We start from the raw sequence: 16,343 nt of genomic DNA, 5'->3' as shown, positions 1-16,343 counted from the left end.
TCTATGCGCACATCGCCATCAGTGCAGAGAAGCGGCTTCTTTTTGTTGCGAACCATGCAATGTCCGACAAGCCCAAGAATAAGGACGGAGGCCTCGTCGCCTATCGGCCACCGCAGCTGCAGCGCCGCCGCCCTCAGTCTGACCCGCATGTGCCACAGCCTCGAGATGACAAGGCATCCGTCTACCCCGACGCCGTTGCCGGTTGAACGAAGCCACCTCGGAGCCAAACGACCGTAAAGGTGCGAGCTTGGGCCGGTCCCATGGCGACTGTGTGATGTGTGCTTTATCCTGATCTCGCCACATTGTCCAGCTCTGCCAGCGACTTGTGAGACAAGAACCACTCAATCATCATGACAAGGTGCTGCTTGCATTGACACTTCTACTTGTGCATGTTGCCCATGAAGGGCGACTTGACGGCCTCCCCGCGCCCACGCCGCAGCTCGCGCTGCTCCGCCTTGTACAGCGCCGCCACGGGCAGGTGGATCAGCTGCTTGTACTGTGCAGTCACAAACGGAGACACGACACATCATCATATCAGATCACCGGGCAATCGTCCACAGTCGTCCACCTCGAGAGGACACGTCAACATGGATCTTGGACGTACCGCCAACGTGCCGTAGACCATCAAGACGAAGCCCAGCAGCTCCAACCTGCGAGGCAACAGTTACTTATTATACAAGGAGGAGGCACGCGAGCAGCAACAGCAGCCACGTACCAGCTGTAGGTCGTCCACTGCTCGCCGGGGGACGCGGAGCCTTGCCACTGCACCACGTAGTAGACAAAGAGACTGAGCGTCCAGACGCCGAGCGTGCGCAGCGTCTGCAGCAGACAGAAGCGGCAAAACGGAGTTAGCGGCGACAGAAGACGAGACTGTTTCGATGAACAGCAGCCAAGAGCTAACGCACCTCTGCAATGCTGCGCATGACGGCCGAGAGGTGCTTGGTGACGTAGTTTCCAGTCACGTTGAGCGTGCCCACCGCCACGATGTAGGCCAGGATGAGCACCATGAGCGTGGGTGAGTTGCTCACCTGCACGAACGAGTCGACAAAGTCCTCGTGCCACGTGCGAGCGAACGTCGAGCCTCCTGCGGGCGTGAGCGTGAGAATCGGCACCAGGATGACATAGAACACGAGTCCCCACAGCCCCTCGAACCCGACCAGCAGCATGGGGCTCACGTTCAGCGCCAGCATCATGTGCTCCTCGACGACAATCTGCAGCGCGCACAGAATCTGCGCCGCAATGATGAAAACCAGCCCCAGCACCGCGTTCGACGAGTCCGCGTCTTCTGCAGCATTCGCGTGGTGTCCCACACCCGCGTACCCTACGAGCGCGACCGCCAGCATGACGATCCAAATGCTCGCGTAGTGATACCCGTAGAGCTTCTTGCCCATGAGCCGCACCGAGAAGAAGGCGCTGAAGATGATGATCGAGCCTCTCGCCATCTGATACACCGACGACGAGATCCAGAGTAGACCCACATTGGACAGCACAGTCTGTAGTAAGTCCAGCATGGACGGCAGCGCGATAGCCGTCATGGTGCGCAGCGACACTCGGCCCTGCTGGTCTTCTTCTCCCCCTAGCAGGCGCGGCGCCAGCAGTGGGGACTGCTCGTTGGCGTCCCCTTTGTGTCGGTACTTGCGCTTCAGAGCCTCCACTTTGTTCTCGGCCCCGGCGTGGCCCGCGTACTTGCGCTTGATGGTCGCCATCTCGTCCTCGGACGGCGCGGCGGCCACGTACCGCCGTCCACCCTTGTGCATCCTCAGCACGGGCGTCTCCAGGTACCGGCGGTGCTGCGAGCACTTGCGCGTGTACAGGAAGGCGAGACACAGCGTCATGGCCACCTTCATCTGCAACACGCCGAACCAGGGCTTGGCGAACGGACACAGCGTCGTCTGCTCGCCCGTCTGCGGGTCCAGACACGTGGCGGTGCCGTGCGCGCGCACAGCGTACTCTGTCTTCATGATGACAGTGCTGAAGGTGCCGGACACGAGCATGAAGGCGGCCGAGAGCACGCCCTCGCGGTGGAGGGGCTCACGCATGGTGAGCTTGGGGCGGCGGATACAATGATACGGTGTCCGAATGAGCACCGAATGAGCACGGCGTGTGTGATTGGCCGAGCCGAGCCCAACCAATGAAAAGCGGCAGTTGGACCACTTCAACTTGGGCGGACTTGCCTTGTCTTTTGAGCGCCTTTGGCCGAGCGTTATGCCGTCTGCTAAGAGCATCGGTGTGTAGTAATTGCCGCAGCAGTGCTGTTCGGGTTTGCCACGGCTTCGCTACATGCAAGAAGTGAATTCAAAGGGCGTAGATAACTGCATTCCGGTGCGGAGTCCGCATTGAATACACCGAGCTGTCAGAATGACTAAGCTTTTCGTGCAGGCAAGAAGCGTCTTGCCTGCACGAGCCAGTGTGAGTATCGGCTGATTGGGGAGGGTGATGGCTGCAAGGGGCTGCGGCTGGTTGTGGCTGTGGCTGCATCACCCACGTGCTGCGTCGAGCTCACTTTCTCATTTGCCGTATCGCAAACAGACCTTACTTGCCAGCATGGGGAACTGCCTCGGAGTGGAGACCACCGCCTTGGGGGACTCGTTCGTGGACGTGCTGTTCTTCCCGGACCCCGCTATGCCCTGCAAGAACTTCCACTCGGACAAGGGCTGCACGCGCAAGAACTGCAAGTCCATCCACGACCAGGGCAGCTCGCTCATGACGTTGCTTGGCTACCTCAACGGCTCCAAGAAGACCATGGACATCTGCGTCTTTACCATCACGTGCGACGAGGTGCGGACTGCCACCATTTGCATCGGACGGCACTAAACTTCCACTTACTTGGGCTGTGCTCGCTGTAGATCGCGGAGGCCGTGCTGGAAGCCCACCGCCGCGGCGTCAAAGTCCGCGTCATCTCGGACGACGGACAAGCGAAGGGAAAAGGCTCCGACATTGAGAAGTTTATCGACGCTGTACGTCTGGGCTGGAGAGGTATGCGGCTGAACAATCGTTTGACTCGTTCTCCATATGCTCCGCTGTTCAGGGAATTCCTGTGCGGGACGACAATGCGCGGACGTACATGCACCACAAGGTGAGTTGACTGGCTGAATTTGTGTGCCGACGTTCGTTTGAGAGCTCAGCTGTTGTTATGTTTCAGTTCTGCGTCATTGACAAGAAAATCTTGCTGAATGGTACGTCGTTATCCGAGCTGGCACAGTTCAATAGGGGTCTAACAGTGCGTGCAGGTTCCTTCAACTGGAGTCGCCAGGCCGTTGTGGGCAACGCAGAGAACCTTGTCATCCACAAGGACGGACCTATCATCGGTACGTCAGCGCTAGTTGCAGTAGCACTTCGACGCCTCCGCCTAACTTCAGTTTATGTTTGCAGGTCGCTTTGACGAGCACTTCGAGCACCTGTGGGAGAAGTACGAGCGCTAGGCGTGGGCCAACCCATGGATACAGATTGATTGACTTGCTTATCAAGCCAAGTAGTAGCTACAGCAGTGGATGGCAGCATGCTCCAGCCTCCACAGTGCTTTAATTCGTGACGGACAAGAGAAAACGTGCTACCCCATTGCTGGTGTCAATGAAATGTATTACCACTACGTTACGATATATAATTACTCACCGCGTATACGTGTAGACTTCAGCTAGAAAAGGTAGCAAGCGTGGTCGCTGGTTCATCAGAGTCTCTTGTCACCGTCTCACGATAGAAGAAGTCATCCATTCGGCGAGCGGGCACACCCCACGAAGAAAGTCTCGGACGCGAGCACCGCAGCAAGGTAGAAGAGCAAGCAAGTGCACAATCACAGTGGTCGACAGAGAGTAATGAGTCCCCGTCGACCACTGCGAAAGCTCACCACACCCGCACCTCACGCGAAGCACGCCAGCAGCTACAGCTTCAACGGAGGTAATGAGCCCCGATCAACTGAGACTGCTGGCGCGACTTCACGCAAGGCCTACCGAGCCTCAGCGCTCCACGTCCAGGAGCCTTCCACGAGTGATCAGCCACGACAGAGAGCAATGGGTCTCTGCTCGCCAACCTGGGCTTGTGGTGCCGCTTGATGTCGGAGTTGCTTGGAACACCGGGAGAAATGAGTCCCGCGTCGCGCGGAATGGCCACGATTCGAGGCAGAGATGGGTGCCCCTTACCGTACCAATTCACCACGCTAAGCATCGACTTGCCGACAAACATGATCTTCTGCACCGCAGCATTCCAGGCTCAGCTTTCGTCAACGACGACTAAGCTGCCGATCGCGGAGACGTCTCCGGCGACGACGACGTGGACGATGTCGCCGCAGACGAAGGCCCTGACCGCTGGTTTTTGTACTGCTCCCACCTGAACGTCACCTTTGACGGAACACCCTTGGTCTCCTTGGACTTCGTCAACTCCTGCTTCCGGCCAGGCCGCTGCAGCGTTTGCGCTGGCACCTTCAGCAACGTCGCAGGCGTCGCCGTCGTCTTTGCCGCGCTCCTGGTGCTCGCCATCGACGGGCTGCCACAGCTGTTGCTCTTCTCGCGCAGCCTTGGCCTCTGCTCCTGGAGCGACTTGATCTTCTGTTTCTTCTCCAGCTCACACTTCCGCAAACGATCCTGCAGCGTTTGCGCTCGCACCTCCACGGGCTTGACCGCTACCTTCTTCAACGTTGCAGCCGTCGCCGTCGTCTTTGCCACGTTCCTGGAGCTCGCCGTCGACGGGCTGCCACAGCTGTTGCTCTTCTCACGCAGCCTTGGCCTCTGCTCCTGCTGCGCCACCAAGGTCTTGCGCTGCTGCGTCGGTGCCGACACCTCCACGGGCTTGGTGAACCGCTTCTCCTTGGCCGGGTTCGTCGTGGCCAGAGCCGTCTTCGCGCCTTTCTCCAGCGCCGTGCGAAGCGTCTGGCGCAGCTCCTGGTGCTTCATGGCTTTGGCCTTGGCTGCGGCGAGCTGCTTCATGTGTAGCTCTGTGACCTCCTTGCTGGACCGGCGGAAGCTGTCGAAGTCGTCGTCTTTCTGCTGGATCGTGCTTCGGAGCGAAGCAACCTCGCTCTTGGACGTCGTCTTGAGCGTCACAATCTCGCTCTCGAGCGCCGCAACCTTGTCCATCAGCGCTTGCTCCCGCTCCTTGGCCAGCTTGTGCGTCTCAGCGAGCTTGCGCTCCTGCTCGACCTCCAGCTCGGCCACCTTGGCCACCGGCCACTGGGTCTGGCCATACTCCTGCGCCAGATACGCCAGATACTCCTCCTCCAGAACCTTCCTCTCCACCTCCTTCACGAGCGACGCGCACGCGGCCTTCCACTGAGAGTGCTCGGCTTGGAGTTCCTTGTGCTGGGCCTGCAGACTCTTCTTCTCCAGCATCCAAAACCAACACTCGCCCTCCATATCGTTACGCTCGTCTCGAAGCTCTGCGTGTTCCTCCTCAAGCTTCGAGTACTTGGTCTTCATCTCTTCGTGCTCGGCCTCCAGCAGCGCGTGCTTGGTCTTGATTTGCGCGTGCTCGTCCTCCAGCAGCGAGTGCTTCTTCTCCAGTAGCGAGTGCTTCTTCTCGATCTGCGCCAACGCCTTGCGGTAGTAAATCTCGGGCACCATGGTCTTCTCGGGCTTGACTTGCTTGGTTCGGCTCCAGTTGTGGAATGAGCAAAACCCCACAGTGCCAAACCCGAGCGAGAAAGTGCAGCATTCTCACCCCCGGAACGAGTCGCGAGTTGAGAAAGTGGCGCGTCCGACGTGGTCATCAACTTCAAAACCTCGGGCGCTCCGGGCCCCACGTTTGCACTGGGACAAGTTGCTCCTGCACAAGTCCAACATGGCCCTGCTGCAGGTGGCCGAGATCAAGATGGTGCTCGCCGCCTCCGACGGCTCCGAGCTCGTGCAAGATGCGCACCGCAAGGCCTTTGCACTGAACCCGTTCATGGCGGTGGTCATCGCGCGTTTTCCAGGCTGTCGAGTACGTGGACAAGATCATCGACTCGAAGCTCGGGTCCATCGAGGAAACATTTGTCTGTGACTCGCAGAACGTTGGCGTGTGGGTGGACAGTGTGTCTGCTGTCCGACCCGAGCAAGCCCCAAAAAGCACGCCGTTGCCAGCACGGGAGACGGACACCAATTCGTCGTTGCTCGAGACTTCACAAGACCGCAGCGTCTGTTAGAGGTATGCGGTCGATGTGCGCAACGGGAACGCCACGTTCCCTATTGGTGTCAACTGCGACGGTCTCGTGCTGCGGGACTGTACCGTCGACTCGGATCTCAAGGGTGCGTGCATGTCTGCGTCCACCTCCACGACTCTAGATTCACCACGTACACGGAGGCCCCGTTGATGGCCATCTACCTGGTGTGCCTGGCATTCTTTGTGGCGCTTCGAGGCTGGGTATTGGTGCACCGGACGAGTTCTTCCAGAGCCAGCCACGCCAAACGAGATTGTCATCTGGAGGAAACTGTTGGGCATCGCCCTTGCTGCCACGACGCCCAGCGCCACTCCTGCCGCTTCGACAAAACAGTCTGCTGCGTGCATCGACGTGCCTGTAGGGGGCGATGCGACGAACTGCATGGAGGGTCCCATTTGTAGCGGCCCTGGTGACTGGCCTGCTGGATCGCTGTGCCCTGTAAAGCGACGTTACCGTGCAGGGCTCCAGCTACATCACCTCGAGCACGTGCGTGGTTCCTCGGGATGCCGTGTGCACGACGATCAAGACTGCTGCGTCTTCGGTGCGCCGCAGTGTTTCGAGTTTGTGAGGCGAGCCATTTCCAGCACGGAGCGCGTCTTCGTTACACCATTCAGCTTCTCCTCTAAGCGACTAGATAGGGTCCACAACGGAATTGACTTTGGACAGTGCTGAAACCTTCACGATACATCTTCTTCGCTTTTTCGTAGTCAGGAGGGTCTTGCGCTTTGTAAAAAAACGCGCTTTATCAATTGATCCATTCGTCCACACTTCCTTGGCAGCTATAAGCCACAAAATCTCCGCGTGAGGGCAGCTCGTGACAGATTTCTGCAGTAATTACTCGACAGGTTCGGAGCTTTTGCCTTCCTGGACTCGCTTCTCCAATGCCACAGCACGCAACCAAATCGACTTCTTTCCTGGGAAAACCTTCAGCGCAGACGCATAGGTAGCCTTTGCCGTGAAAAGTGCTCCACGATTGATGCTGTTCTCGGCATCGTCCATCCACGTGCGCTTCCAGTCTTCAGGCTGGACACCAACATCCAAACTGGCACGAACAATTGCTGCGCTCGTCAATGGTGCGCCAGCCTGTTCGCACGCTTCGGCCTGTCTTTCTTGCCTGGGCGATCTTGCCCGCCACTTCTTCCAGTCGCGTGGCAGCGATCCATCCAGGTCCGTGCTTGGGGTTCGTCAGCGTCACGGATCTCAGCAGCAGTCTCGCTTTCTTGATGACTCCAATCTCAGCGTCGCTCGTGAGTTTGATACTCTTTAGGCCCGCCAAGTAGCCCTTGGGGTCCACGACCGTATGTCCCGCGATCGAGTCCGACATCTTGTCCAGCTTGTAGTACAGTAGAGCTCCTCTAGCCCCCGCTAGGCCCGTCACCGAGCCCGTCATATCGCTCGGCGTCTCCATACCATTGCCAGCAGGAGTGATGGTTCCACTCACATTCGTCGTCTGTCCTGCATTAGCCCCCAAGACACAGACTGGTACTCCGGCTCCGACCACGACGTAGAAAGGAGAGGAGCAACTCGATAGGCCATCTCCGGGGGTGCTTCAACGCCTCTAATCTCCAGGATAAATACTCGTCGCACACTGGCGTACTCTTTGTCGAGGATCTTCAACTCTTCGTGCACCGATAGATGCCGTAGCACTTCGAGCTTGAAATCTACGTTGCGAAGGTGCAGCTAGCTGCGTCAGTAGACTGGGAACTGTGCCTTTGTAAAGCCCGCGCCCTCATAATTAAGTACGTCGACGAAGCAACCCCAGTTCGAAGAGTACACCGAAGGGTTGGCAATGCGGCACGCGGTGCATCTGCACGCGCTTCTTGACTGTATCCAACGGATACACCTCCAGCTTGGACAGCAATCCAACAACGGCGCCATTCCCCGCATACGAAAGAGCTGTCGATAGCGACACCCACGCGTCCGGATCGTCTTCCTCCTGCTTCTTGCGCGATTCCACCGACACCTCCGTCTACGTCGAGTAGATGCCAAAGCTCAGTCCTATGTACGGAGTGGTCGTGGCACCCAACCCACTGTAAATCTCACGAGCGCCTTGAGTCGTCCACATGTGCACCGCCAAGCGCTTCATTGTCGGGGGTATATCATACCCCTGACCGGTAAACGCCATGCGAAACATGTCCAGAGGACACGGATCAACAGTGGCAGCGACTCCACCCACCGCTCCGTTGGCAGCACAGACCACCGCCGATGGAGCCTCTCAATTTGCGCTATCACCGACTTCGGCCGGTGTAGCTGGTGAGCTGCAGCGCCGAGTAGCCCACCCATGGGCCTGAGGCTGCCGCCACATTATCGCACCAAAACTGCGAAGACCTTCCACGGCGTAGATGCTGCGCACTGCCTGCAACAGTCCGGCGTAGTTGGTCTGTACTTGGAAGCGGATCTACCGCGTTGCACCTGAGCAGCAGCAGACGAGAGTTAGAACGAGACTTAGTACGGACTCCCTACTAGCGAGAGCAAACAGGTCTTGCGACGGAACGGACCTCCAGACACGGCACCGGCGTCCGTGGTGAGCTTGCCGCAGAGCTCCATGGCGATTTCTTTTCTGAGCTCCTGTCATATGTTGTACTTGGTTTGGATACGTTGCTATCGGTTTTACGATACATACACAGATCAAGTGCATAGTGTCCTTCATAACTAATACATTGCAATATTGGGTATCTGGAAAACAAGGTATGTAATTTCAGGGGTTTGTGTGTCTCTGATGTGGTGCTGTCTGCTTCTACTCAACGTTCGGCTCGCTGCTTGGGTGATGATGCAGCGAATCGAGGCCTCGCCTTCAGGACACGGCTGCAACGATGAGTGTTTCACGCGTCGCTCTCAACAGGCTCCGATAGTTCAGGCGGTGCGGCAGACGAAGCCGCCAACAACCGTTAAATGCCCCGACCTAAAGTCTCTAGATATCGACGCACGATCTTAGAACGCCGCTCGAACTCAGGTCCGCAGTAACGGTTCCTGTTCGCGAAGGTATGAAACCTTTGCTAGGCTGCATGACAGGAGCCTTGCTCACAGCAACCAGAGTAGTATGCATCACACCTCGCTCTCCGGACGGTCTATTGCAGCCATGCGTTTAGTGCACCGCAGTTACCCCGGCGCTTTTTCGCTGCTGTGTTTCCATCACTGCAATCGTTACTGGCGTCGCTGATTTCTCTCAACGGTTTAGGAGGCTTTCACTAGGTTCTGCTTTCCCGTTTCGGTGAGAGGGCTCTGCTCTTTCGGCGTCACTGCGCTCTTCCTGATCGGAGACCTACGTTCACTTTCGCTTTTGCCGACTTCAAGAGACGATGGTGCCCACAATTTCGCAAGCACTTGGCTTCTACGAGGACAACCCGTCCATTCTCGCCTACGAGGAGGATGCGGACTTCGACTTCGGCGACGACTGGAGTGAACAACGCACCTGTTCGTCCCCGCGCTGGCGAAACTCGTGTCCGGACAAGAAGACGACGGTCTCCACTCGCTGGAGCTCGCGTCTCACGTCGTTATCATCCACTGTGATCGGTGCTGGCACTGCGCTGACTACGCACGCCAAGCAACTCGGTGTGGGCGAGTCGACTCAGCGAGCCATGAGCCAACTCCGAAAGTCCATGGTGGAGGTTTCGTCTCGGACGGAGCGTTCGCTGCGAGCGATGGTGTCCGCTCAGCTCAGCGAGGCAGACATTGGCCGTTTTGGCAGCGCTGGAGAACAGCCGGAGGCTGAAAAGTCATGCTACGACGACGAGGAAGATGACCGGGGTGATCATTTGGAGACCGACAGACCATCGAAGGGAAGGTGTGAGGACAAGCTCAAGCAGTTTCACCCGTCTCGATCATGGACTCAAGACTGCGCATAGAGAAGAGAGTTTTATCAAACAATCACGTCAATAGAATAAATTTGCTTGAGCGGTGGTTCATTCAGCGCCATGGCATGCAATGCAAGAGCTCCAATACACAGATTCATTGCAACGGAACCCCACGAGTTGGCCTTGCGCGTGCCAGACCAGGTACCGAGACAGCAGAGACGAGTACCCACGACCTACTACAGCAGGTGAGTTTCAACTGGTCTAGTCGGAAAGAGCAAACCAACACAAAACGCGGCATCTTTCGTCGATAATTCACGGACAAATCCGAGCTGAAGACGTGTGGTGAACTTCATCATACAGCGCTCCTCGTCCCGTAAGCTCAGACCCGTACCTATCGTGCGTGGTGAGATTCCTGATCGCCGAATGCACATTGAAATTGGGTCAGCAGGAGACCTGTTTTCAGGAAGAGCTCTGACCAAGGCCTACCGGTAGTGCTTTCGCTTTTCACATCGTATGTGCCGCGAAAGCGGTGCTGCAACGCCATCAGAAAGTCACGCGTCCGAAAGCTGCGTGCGCTTAATCTATCCGTGCGGATGCATCTCCAGTGTCCGCTGCACACACAAGCAGACAAAGTTGCCACTAGTTGGCGACGCCACAAGAATCCAAGAGCGCTGCAGTCTGCTGTGTGCCTGCTATTAGCAGTGGCTCTTGCTGTCATCTGCCTATTCGGTCGCTCGATTATTTCTCCAGTTGACGTTCCACTTGTGGTTGTATGTGATGCCGAGGCCCAGCACCACGCATACCCGACGGTAAATGGAGAGAATGTACACGTCCGGCTTGGTAGGAGCGAATCCTCAATCCAGTGGCGACTACGTCGTAGCAGCAGCGATACTATTGAGTGGTGAACGATTCTCCTGGCAGTTGGACCGTCGATCCCGTTGGAAACAACTTCAACAAACCTGTTGGTGTGCGACGAGGTTAGGAAGGTGCCAAAGGAGAAAGCTCTCGCTCATTTCCAAATCGGCACAAGAAGCGAGAAAACATGGCTCGATACAGAGCTTCCAAGCACCAGCACTACAGCGACAATGGTAGCTATGGTGGAGGGCGCGGACGCAGCCGCAGCCGCAGCTGGCGCCGCCACCGATCACGCTCCCCAAGCGATCGTTCATGGTCGCGTAATGTGCGCCCTCGGCTGTCGTATGGAGGGCAGCGCAATCGATCAAGAAGTTCTTCGTTGGACCAATCTCCCCTGTATGCAGACTGGAATGACAACGCATCCAGCGGCGGCATTCGTCACGCGGAAGTATTTGACATTTATGGTCCGTATGACTACGATGATCAAGGACATTCATCACGAAGCCGATCATGTTCCCGGCGTCACGTAGAAGAATCGGATCACAGCAGTTATCGTTATCACGAGAGCTCATGCTCGCACTACAATGGACATCGTGATCAGCAGCGTAGATCGCGCGAGCGCCACGGAACAAAACTATCGAGAGGACCACGGAACCGTTCACGATCGCAGCGCCACGTGGCCCCATCTGACCGTCACGATCGAGGACGAACTCGCAGCCGTTCACGAGCTCGCCCAGGTGATGATCAGCAGCGAGTTGCATCAATTGCCCAAGTACTTACGCCTGAAACCGATTCAGCTGACGACGTATGGATCGGTAGCAGCAGCGAGTCCCTCGCCACGTCCGATAGTGATCCTATGTTCTAATCGCTCTGGGGTTGGCAGCAGCGGACCATGTCGTTTGGTGGAATTCCGGTTGAATATGATGCTGCAAGCGCGCTGATTGCTCCTTGCGCGCTCCTACTGACTGTAGAGGGAGAAATGCTGTATGTGCGTTCAAGAGCTAGGGACAGCTATGGAACAGACCCACCAGGGATCGCAAAGGAAGATTGCAGCTATTTACAATTTGCATTAAACTAGTGAAGGAGATGAAGACGAGTTTGCTGAACGAGGCGTTCGTGGACCCAACGGCCGATGTGAAGGCTGTAGTTTATGCGCTAGATACAGTGCTGAAGGAAGTGGTTGGTGATGTCGTTAACACCCGAATGTATGACACTATTCACACTGAAGACCTTCGAGATTGCCAGCTCTTTCAATGCGTCTTGTGGTACGTGTGGTGCACCGGGAACAAAGCTGACGCAAATTGTTGGAGTATCAAACTCCTCTGTGCGTTCCAAAATGATCAATATTGATTGTGCACTACTATCGGTGGAGGGGTACTTCCTTCACAAGTACAACGCTAGCCTTCGTTATCCACACTTGTGATAAACAAGTAAATGGTGAACAGCAGGAGGGATACGCCGTTGTTCGAGAGCTGGACAAACCTGCGAAAGGACCAAAAGAGAATACCGTTAGGAAGAAGGAATCGATAAGCCTCACATGAGATCAGTCTTTAATTTGACAAGCGAAGTCTGTAGCACACTTGCCACTTGTCAACCTGGGTGGCAGTAGGCCTGGCACTGAAAGCTGGGTCCTTATCGACTTGTGCGAGGTGGCGCCGCGGCAGCCTTATCGTGACTTGGATCGATCGCGTCGTGAAGCCGCACGTTCGGCAGTCGAGCATTCGGCAGCATCGCGAGCACCTCAATGTCGAAAATGATCCGTTGATGGCTGCATTTGGTCTTTCAATTGGCAAGGATATGGTAGCTGTTGATGCCAGAAGGACCTCATCCCCAAGAACGGGTCGTGGAACCTGGCAACTCAGACGTTTGTGAGGCCATCTACGCTGTCAAACTGGGTGTTGTTGTCTGTTGTAACACTGGCAGCCAACCGTGCGTATCAACAGGGGAGGCAGAAAGATGTATCTCAAACCTTTGCAAGGACTAGTTAGAGCGAAGCAAATGTTGCTTTAATCCGTCACAAAACCCAGGTAATCAGTTTCTTTTTAGTCATTTCACAGTCCCTAAACACAGGTCGACATCCATTGGCTCAGACGACACCATCACTATTAATTCACATACCATGGCGGAAGTGCTGCGGTGCGCGCGCTTCGGAGACGACGAGGAGCTCCAGACGCTGCTTCAGACCGTGCAGGGCGCAGAGCGCGATGCGTTCGTTAACTTCGTGCAGCCGGAGACGCTTAACACACCTCTGCATATGGGTGCGCCACAAAAGTCTCAATTACAGGAATTGGACCTTTGAATTCTGACGTTTTGCAATGAATTTCCAATGATTTCCTTCCTACAGCTTGTGCTAACGGTCACGTGGAGTGCGTCCGAGAGCTGCTGAGCCACGGGGCACGTCACGTGCCCAATGCCAACGGGAACCTTCCACTGCGTAAGGAGCTAGAGGAGACTTTGGTGGTTGTGAAACAGTGCTAATTTGATTTATTGTTGCAGATTGGGCGGTGCAGAACAGGCACCGGAAGGTTGTCAAGTTGCTGGTGGATGGCGTGAAGGACCTGGACGTGCTGGCTCGCAACAGCTTCGGACGGGGCTGCACCACCGAGGCTTTCCAGTGCGAAGACACGGAGATCTGTGAGTTTCTGTGTGTTTATTGAGGGAGGTGTGTGCTGACGGAGTGTTTTTGGCTGCAGTGGCGATGCTGTTGGAGCACAATTCGGCGTCGGAGGAGCGTCTAGCGGAAGGAACGGGCATGGGCGCTGATAGTGTGAAGGAGGAGATCGAGGAGGACGGAGACGACGCGGACTGCAACTCCCCGAAGATTCTGCAGGAGACCGTGCTGGAGTTCGACTTCGCCTCAGGCCTGCCGACGCTGCGTGCGAGGGAGCTGGCGCTGGAATGGAGCAAGGACGCGTTCGGGTCCACTGCGGAGGAGGACATTACGGGCGTGTCGATCTGGTCTGCGGCGCTCATTCTGAGTCGCTGGGTGATTGACCACCGCGACGTCTTCGACGGCAAGCAGGTCTGTGAGCTGGGATCGGGTTGCGGTGTCAGCGGCCTTGCGGTGCACAAGTACACGAATGCCGCTCGCGTCGTGCTGTCGGATCTGTTCGCGCACACGATTCAGAATCTGGAGCACAATGTCGAGATCAACAAGAAGTCTGCCAAGGCTGGAGACGACGAAGAGGAAAAGCAGGAGGCTCCTATCCTCGACTGCTGCGGCCGATGTGGTGCCGTCCAGCGCTTCACCCCCGACAACCCGGAGGGCAAACTCATGACGTGCGGTGGGTGCAGGACTGTGGCCTACTGCTCGCGCGAGTGCCAAAAGAAGGCTTGGAAGAAGCACAAGACCGACTGCAAGTCCATTCGGGCGCAGCGCGAGCAGGCTGCGGCTCTGAAGGAAAGCAAGGCAATTGAAGACGGAATTATCCAGGTGGAGGCTATTGACTGGGCTCAGCGCGAGACCTGGCCGATCAGCTGCGATGGCGACAAGTTCGACGTGCTCTTCGGCTCGGATCTTGTGTACCACCAGGAAATTGTGCCGGTGCTGGTGAACGTGGTGGATGGCATGCTGGCTGCCGAAGGTCGGTTTGTGCACGTCGCTTCTCAGGCGCGGCACTCCCTGGTGGAGTTCAAGGAGGCGATGGAGTCGTGTGGCTTCCGCTGCGAGATTGAGGAGGTGCCTGAGGATTACAAGACAAACCCGCTGGTCGGCAACGATGCCGCGGCTGAACTATTCGCTCTGCACTTCAACGAGATGAGCGACGTGTACTGCATCTACACGTTCACCCGCACCACTCAGCCGTAGATTAACTGGCACCTGTCTAATGGATCCATATCGTTTATCCTTTGGCTTATACCATGGCGTCTGGAGAGTGAGGTTCTTCTGCGTCAGCTAGGCTCGACTCAGGCTTGGAACTGCGGGCACTACCTCTCCTTTTCTTGTTTAGCGTCCGAGGATTCGGTGGGAGGCGCGTGCTTGGCATGAGCGACATGATCTTGTAGTTGCACCGTCCAAACACAAGCTCCCAGTTGCCGTGGATACTACCGGTTGAATACGGGCTGATCACTTCTCCGCCATGGAGACGCCGTTTGCTCGGAAGACGATTTATCTGCAGCTCTACCGAGGTCTATCAACGAAAAGGGATGCACCAAAAGTCAACCACAGAAAGAAGCGACGTTAGTAGGGAAATAGATGGTGGTAAGATGGATATCAGCTTCGTACCTGTGCCGTGGCAATAAGGAAGACGTGCCATGTTGCCAAGATAGTTACAGCCAAGCCTGCGGAGGCGGACATGGCAAAGGCGAACTGGAGCGTGTTCGATGCCGAAATTTGAAGTGACCTCACCTCGGCAAGCACAAGCATCTACAAAGCATACCGTTAGACTTCGATCGAAAGAGCGCGTTGGATTCTCCATACCTTCGCGTATTGTTGACGACTCAGTTCACCGTAGGCTGTTGTGTAGCTCATGTAGGCCGCATAGTAGCACCCTGTCCCCAGCCACACCAGAAAGGCAAAGAAGTACTGCGAGACCATCAAGATCACAAGCCTAACGTTAGAATGACACATCAGAGACAACACACACAACATCTATCACCGTCTCCGTACCCGATAGTTGTCACGTCCGATGCAGTTATTCACCCAAGGACAGTGATGATCCAAGTGAGCGATGCACCTATTGCACACAGAGCAGTGATGTGCGCGCGGCGGCCGGAAATGGCGGCATCTTCTGCAGTACGAAATGCCGCCTTCCGCGTTTGGGCGGCGGCCTCTCTGTCTCGCCACATGTACACTCTGCGGGTCCACAAGCTGTACACGCGGCAACTGCACTCGACCATTTCCGTTCTTCCCATCCGGAGTCACAGCACTGGGTCGGATCCTTGGAAGCAGTCCAGTCTCATCCTCTACCCGCTCCAGTTCTTCGTTGTCTTCGTTTTCTTCGTTGTCTTCGTCTTCTTCGTCACTGTCGTTCTCCACTTGGGCGTCCCAGAAATCCGCCTCCGCCTTCCATTTGGCCGTAATGACTCCCTAAAAGACACAACCTACCATAAGTAGAACGCTCTACTCCTCGTTCTACCTTGGGATGTCAGCTCACCGGGTCTGTAGCGCAGCACAGTGCGTAGTTAAAGTAGATGTTGAACAGCAGCACCATCGCCACGACCAAATGACACACCAACTGGCCCAAGAAAAATGTTAGCCTACAGTCGTTCTACCGTTTTCACTCTACCAATTCTACCCCGTCCTACCTGCAGTGTTGTGTCGGCCATAATGGGAATGATAGCGTGCATGAACAGCCCTCCCACGAGGAATATCAGCGCTAGATAAGGGTCAGAAAGTGGACATTATCGCTATGAAAACAGCGCGCTCACCCATGCCGATGGTCACACAGAAGGCGCCTGCGTATCGCATGAAGCAGCTGATGGCGCGCACGAAGGACGCGGCGCATATGAAGCCCCACTGCATGGGGTCCCGCCACTGCGGCGGCATCAAGTTCAGCATGGCCGAGCCGAAAGCGTTAGTGGACCTACAATCCTGATGGAAAACTTAAACTTACGATACAGCATGC

At 56.3% G+C, this 16,343-nt stretch overlaps 6 protein-coding genes across 6 annotated transcripts; 3 read left to right on the top strand and 3 right to left on the bottom strand.

Annotated features, from left to right (window-relative positions):
• Positions 1-379: 379 nt before the first annotated feature.
• Positions 380-2,039, bottom strand: KRP23_8272 (Solute carrier family 35 member F6; the record flags this gene model as incomplete). The annotated part of the gene is made up of 4 exons (XM_067893692.1): positions 380-496; positions 605-650; positions 716-819; positions 906-2,039. The coding sequence occupies 4 exons, from the start codon at positions 2,037-2,039 to the stop codon at positions 380-382; spliced, it is 1,401 nt and encodes a 466-aa protein (XP_067743197.1).
• A 505-nt stretch (positions 2,040-2,544) lies between these two features.
• On the top strand, positions 2,545-3,422 carry KRP23_8271 (Mitochondrial cardiolipin hydrolase; the record flags this gene model as incomplete). Its single annotated transcript, XM_067893691.1, has 6 exons — positions 2,545-2,778; positions 2,847-2,957; positions 3,029-3,076; positions 3,143-3,176; positions 3,231-3,308; positions 3,373-3,422. 6 exons carry the CDS (start codon positions 2,545-2,547, stop codon positions 3,420-3,422), a joined length of 555 nt encoding a protein of 184 aa, XP_067743196.1.
• A 3,539-nt stretch (positions 3,423-6,961) lies between these two features.
• On the bottom strand, positions 6,962-7,535 carry KRP23_8270 (Protein STABILIZED1; the record flags this gene model as incomplete). Its single annotated transcript, XM_067893690.1, has 2 exons — positions 6,962-7,150; positions 7,221-7,535. 2 exons carry the CDS (start codon positions 7,533-7,535, stop codon positions 6,962-6,964), a joined length of 504 nt encoding a protein of 167 aa, XP_067743195.1.
• A 1,891-nt stretch (positions 7,536-9,426) lies between these two features.
• KRP23_8269 (uncharacterized protein) lies at positions 9,427-9,972 on the top strand (the record flags this gene model as incomplete). Its single annotated transcript, XM_067893688.1, has 1 exon — positions 9,427-9,972. The coding sequence occupies one exon, from the start codon at positions 9,427-9,429 to the stop codon at positions 9,970-9,972; it is 546 nt and encodes a 181-aa protein (XP_067743194.1).
• Positions 9,973-12,895: 2,923 nt separating this feature from the next.
• On the top strand, positions 12,896-14,584 carry KRP23_8268 (Protein-lysine N-methyltransferase EEF2KMT; the record flags this gene model as incomplete). The annotated part of the gene is made up of 4 exons (XM_067893687.1): positions 12,896-13,034; positions 13,121-13,210; positions 13,273-13,410; positions 13,470-14,584. 4 exons carry the CDS (start codon positions 12,896-12,898, stop codon positions 14,582-14,584), a joined length of 1,482 nt encoding a protein of 493 aa, XP_067743193.1.
• A 46-nt stretch (positions 14,585-14,630) lies between these two features.
• On the bottom strand, positions 14,631-16,276 carry KRP23_8267 (Palmitoyltransferase ZDHHC16; the record flags this gene model as incomplete). Its single annotated transcript, XM_067893686.1, has 7 exons — positions 14,631-14,906; positions 15,002-15,142; positions 15,197-15,301; positions 15,386-15,805; positions 15,873-15,953; positions 16,024-16,094; positions 16,147-16,276. 7 exons carry the CDS (start codon positions 16,274-16,276, stop codon positions 14,631-14,633), a joined length of 1,224 nt encoding a protein of 407 aa, XP_067743192.1.
• Between the last annotated feature and the right edge of the window lie 67 nt (positions 16,277-16,343).

The sequence above is a fragment of the Phytophthora ramorum genome, assembly GCF_020800215.1.
Source record: "Phytophthora ramorum isolate Pr-102 chromosome Unknown Phyram_PR-102_s0007, whole genome shotgun sequence".
Classification (NCBI taxonomy): domain Eukaryota; phylum Oomycota; class Peronosporomycetes; order Peronosporales; family Peronosporaceae; genus Phytophthora; species Phytophthora ramorum.
Note: the sequence above shows the minus strand (reverse complement) of the source record. Positions and strands in the feature narration are given on the sequence as shown.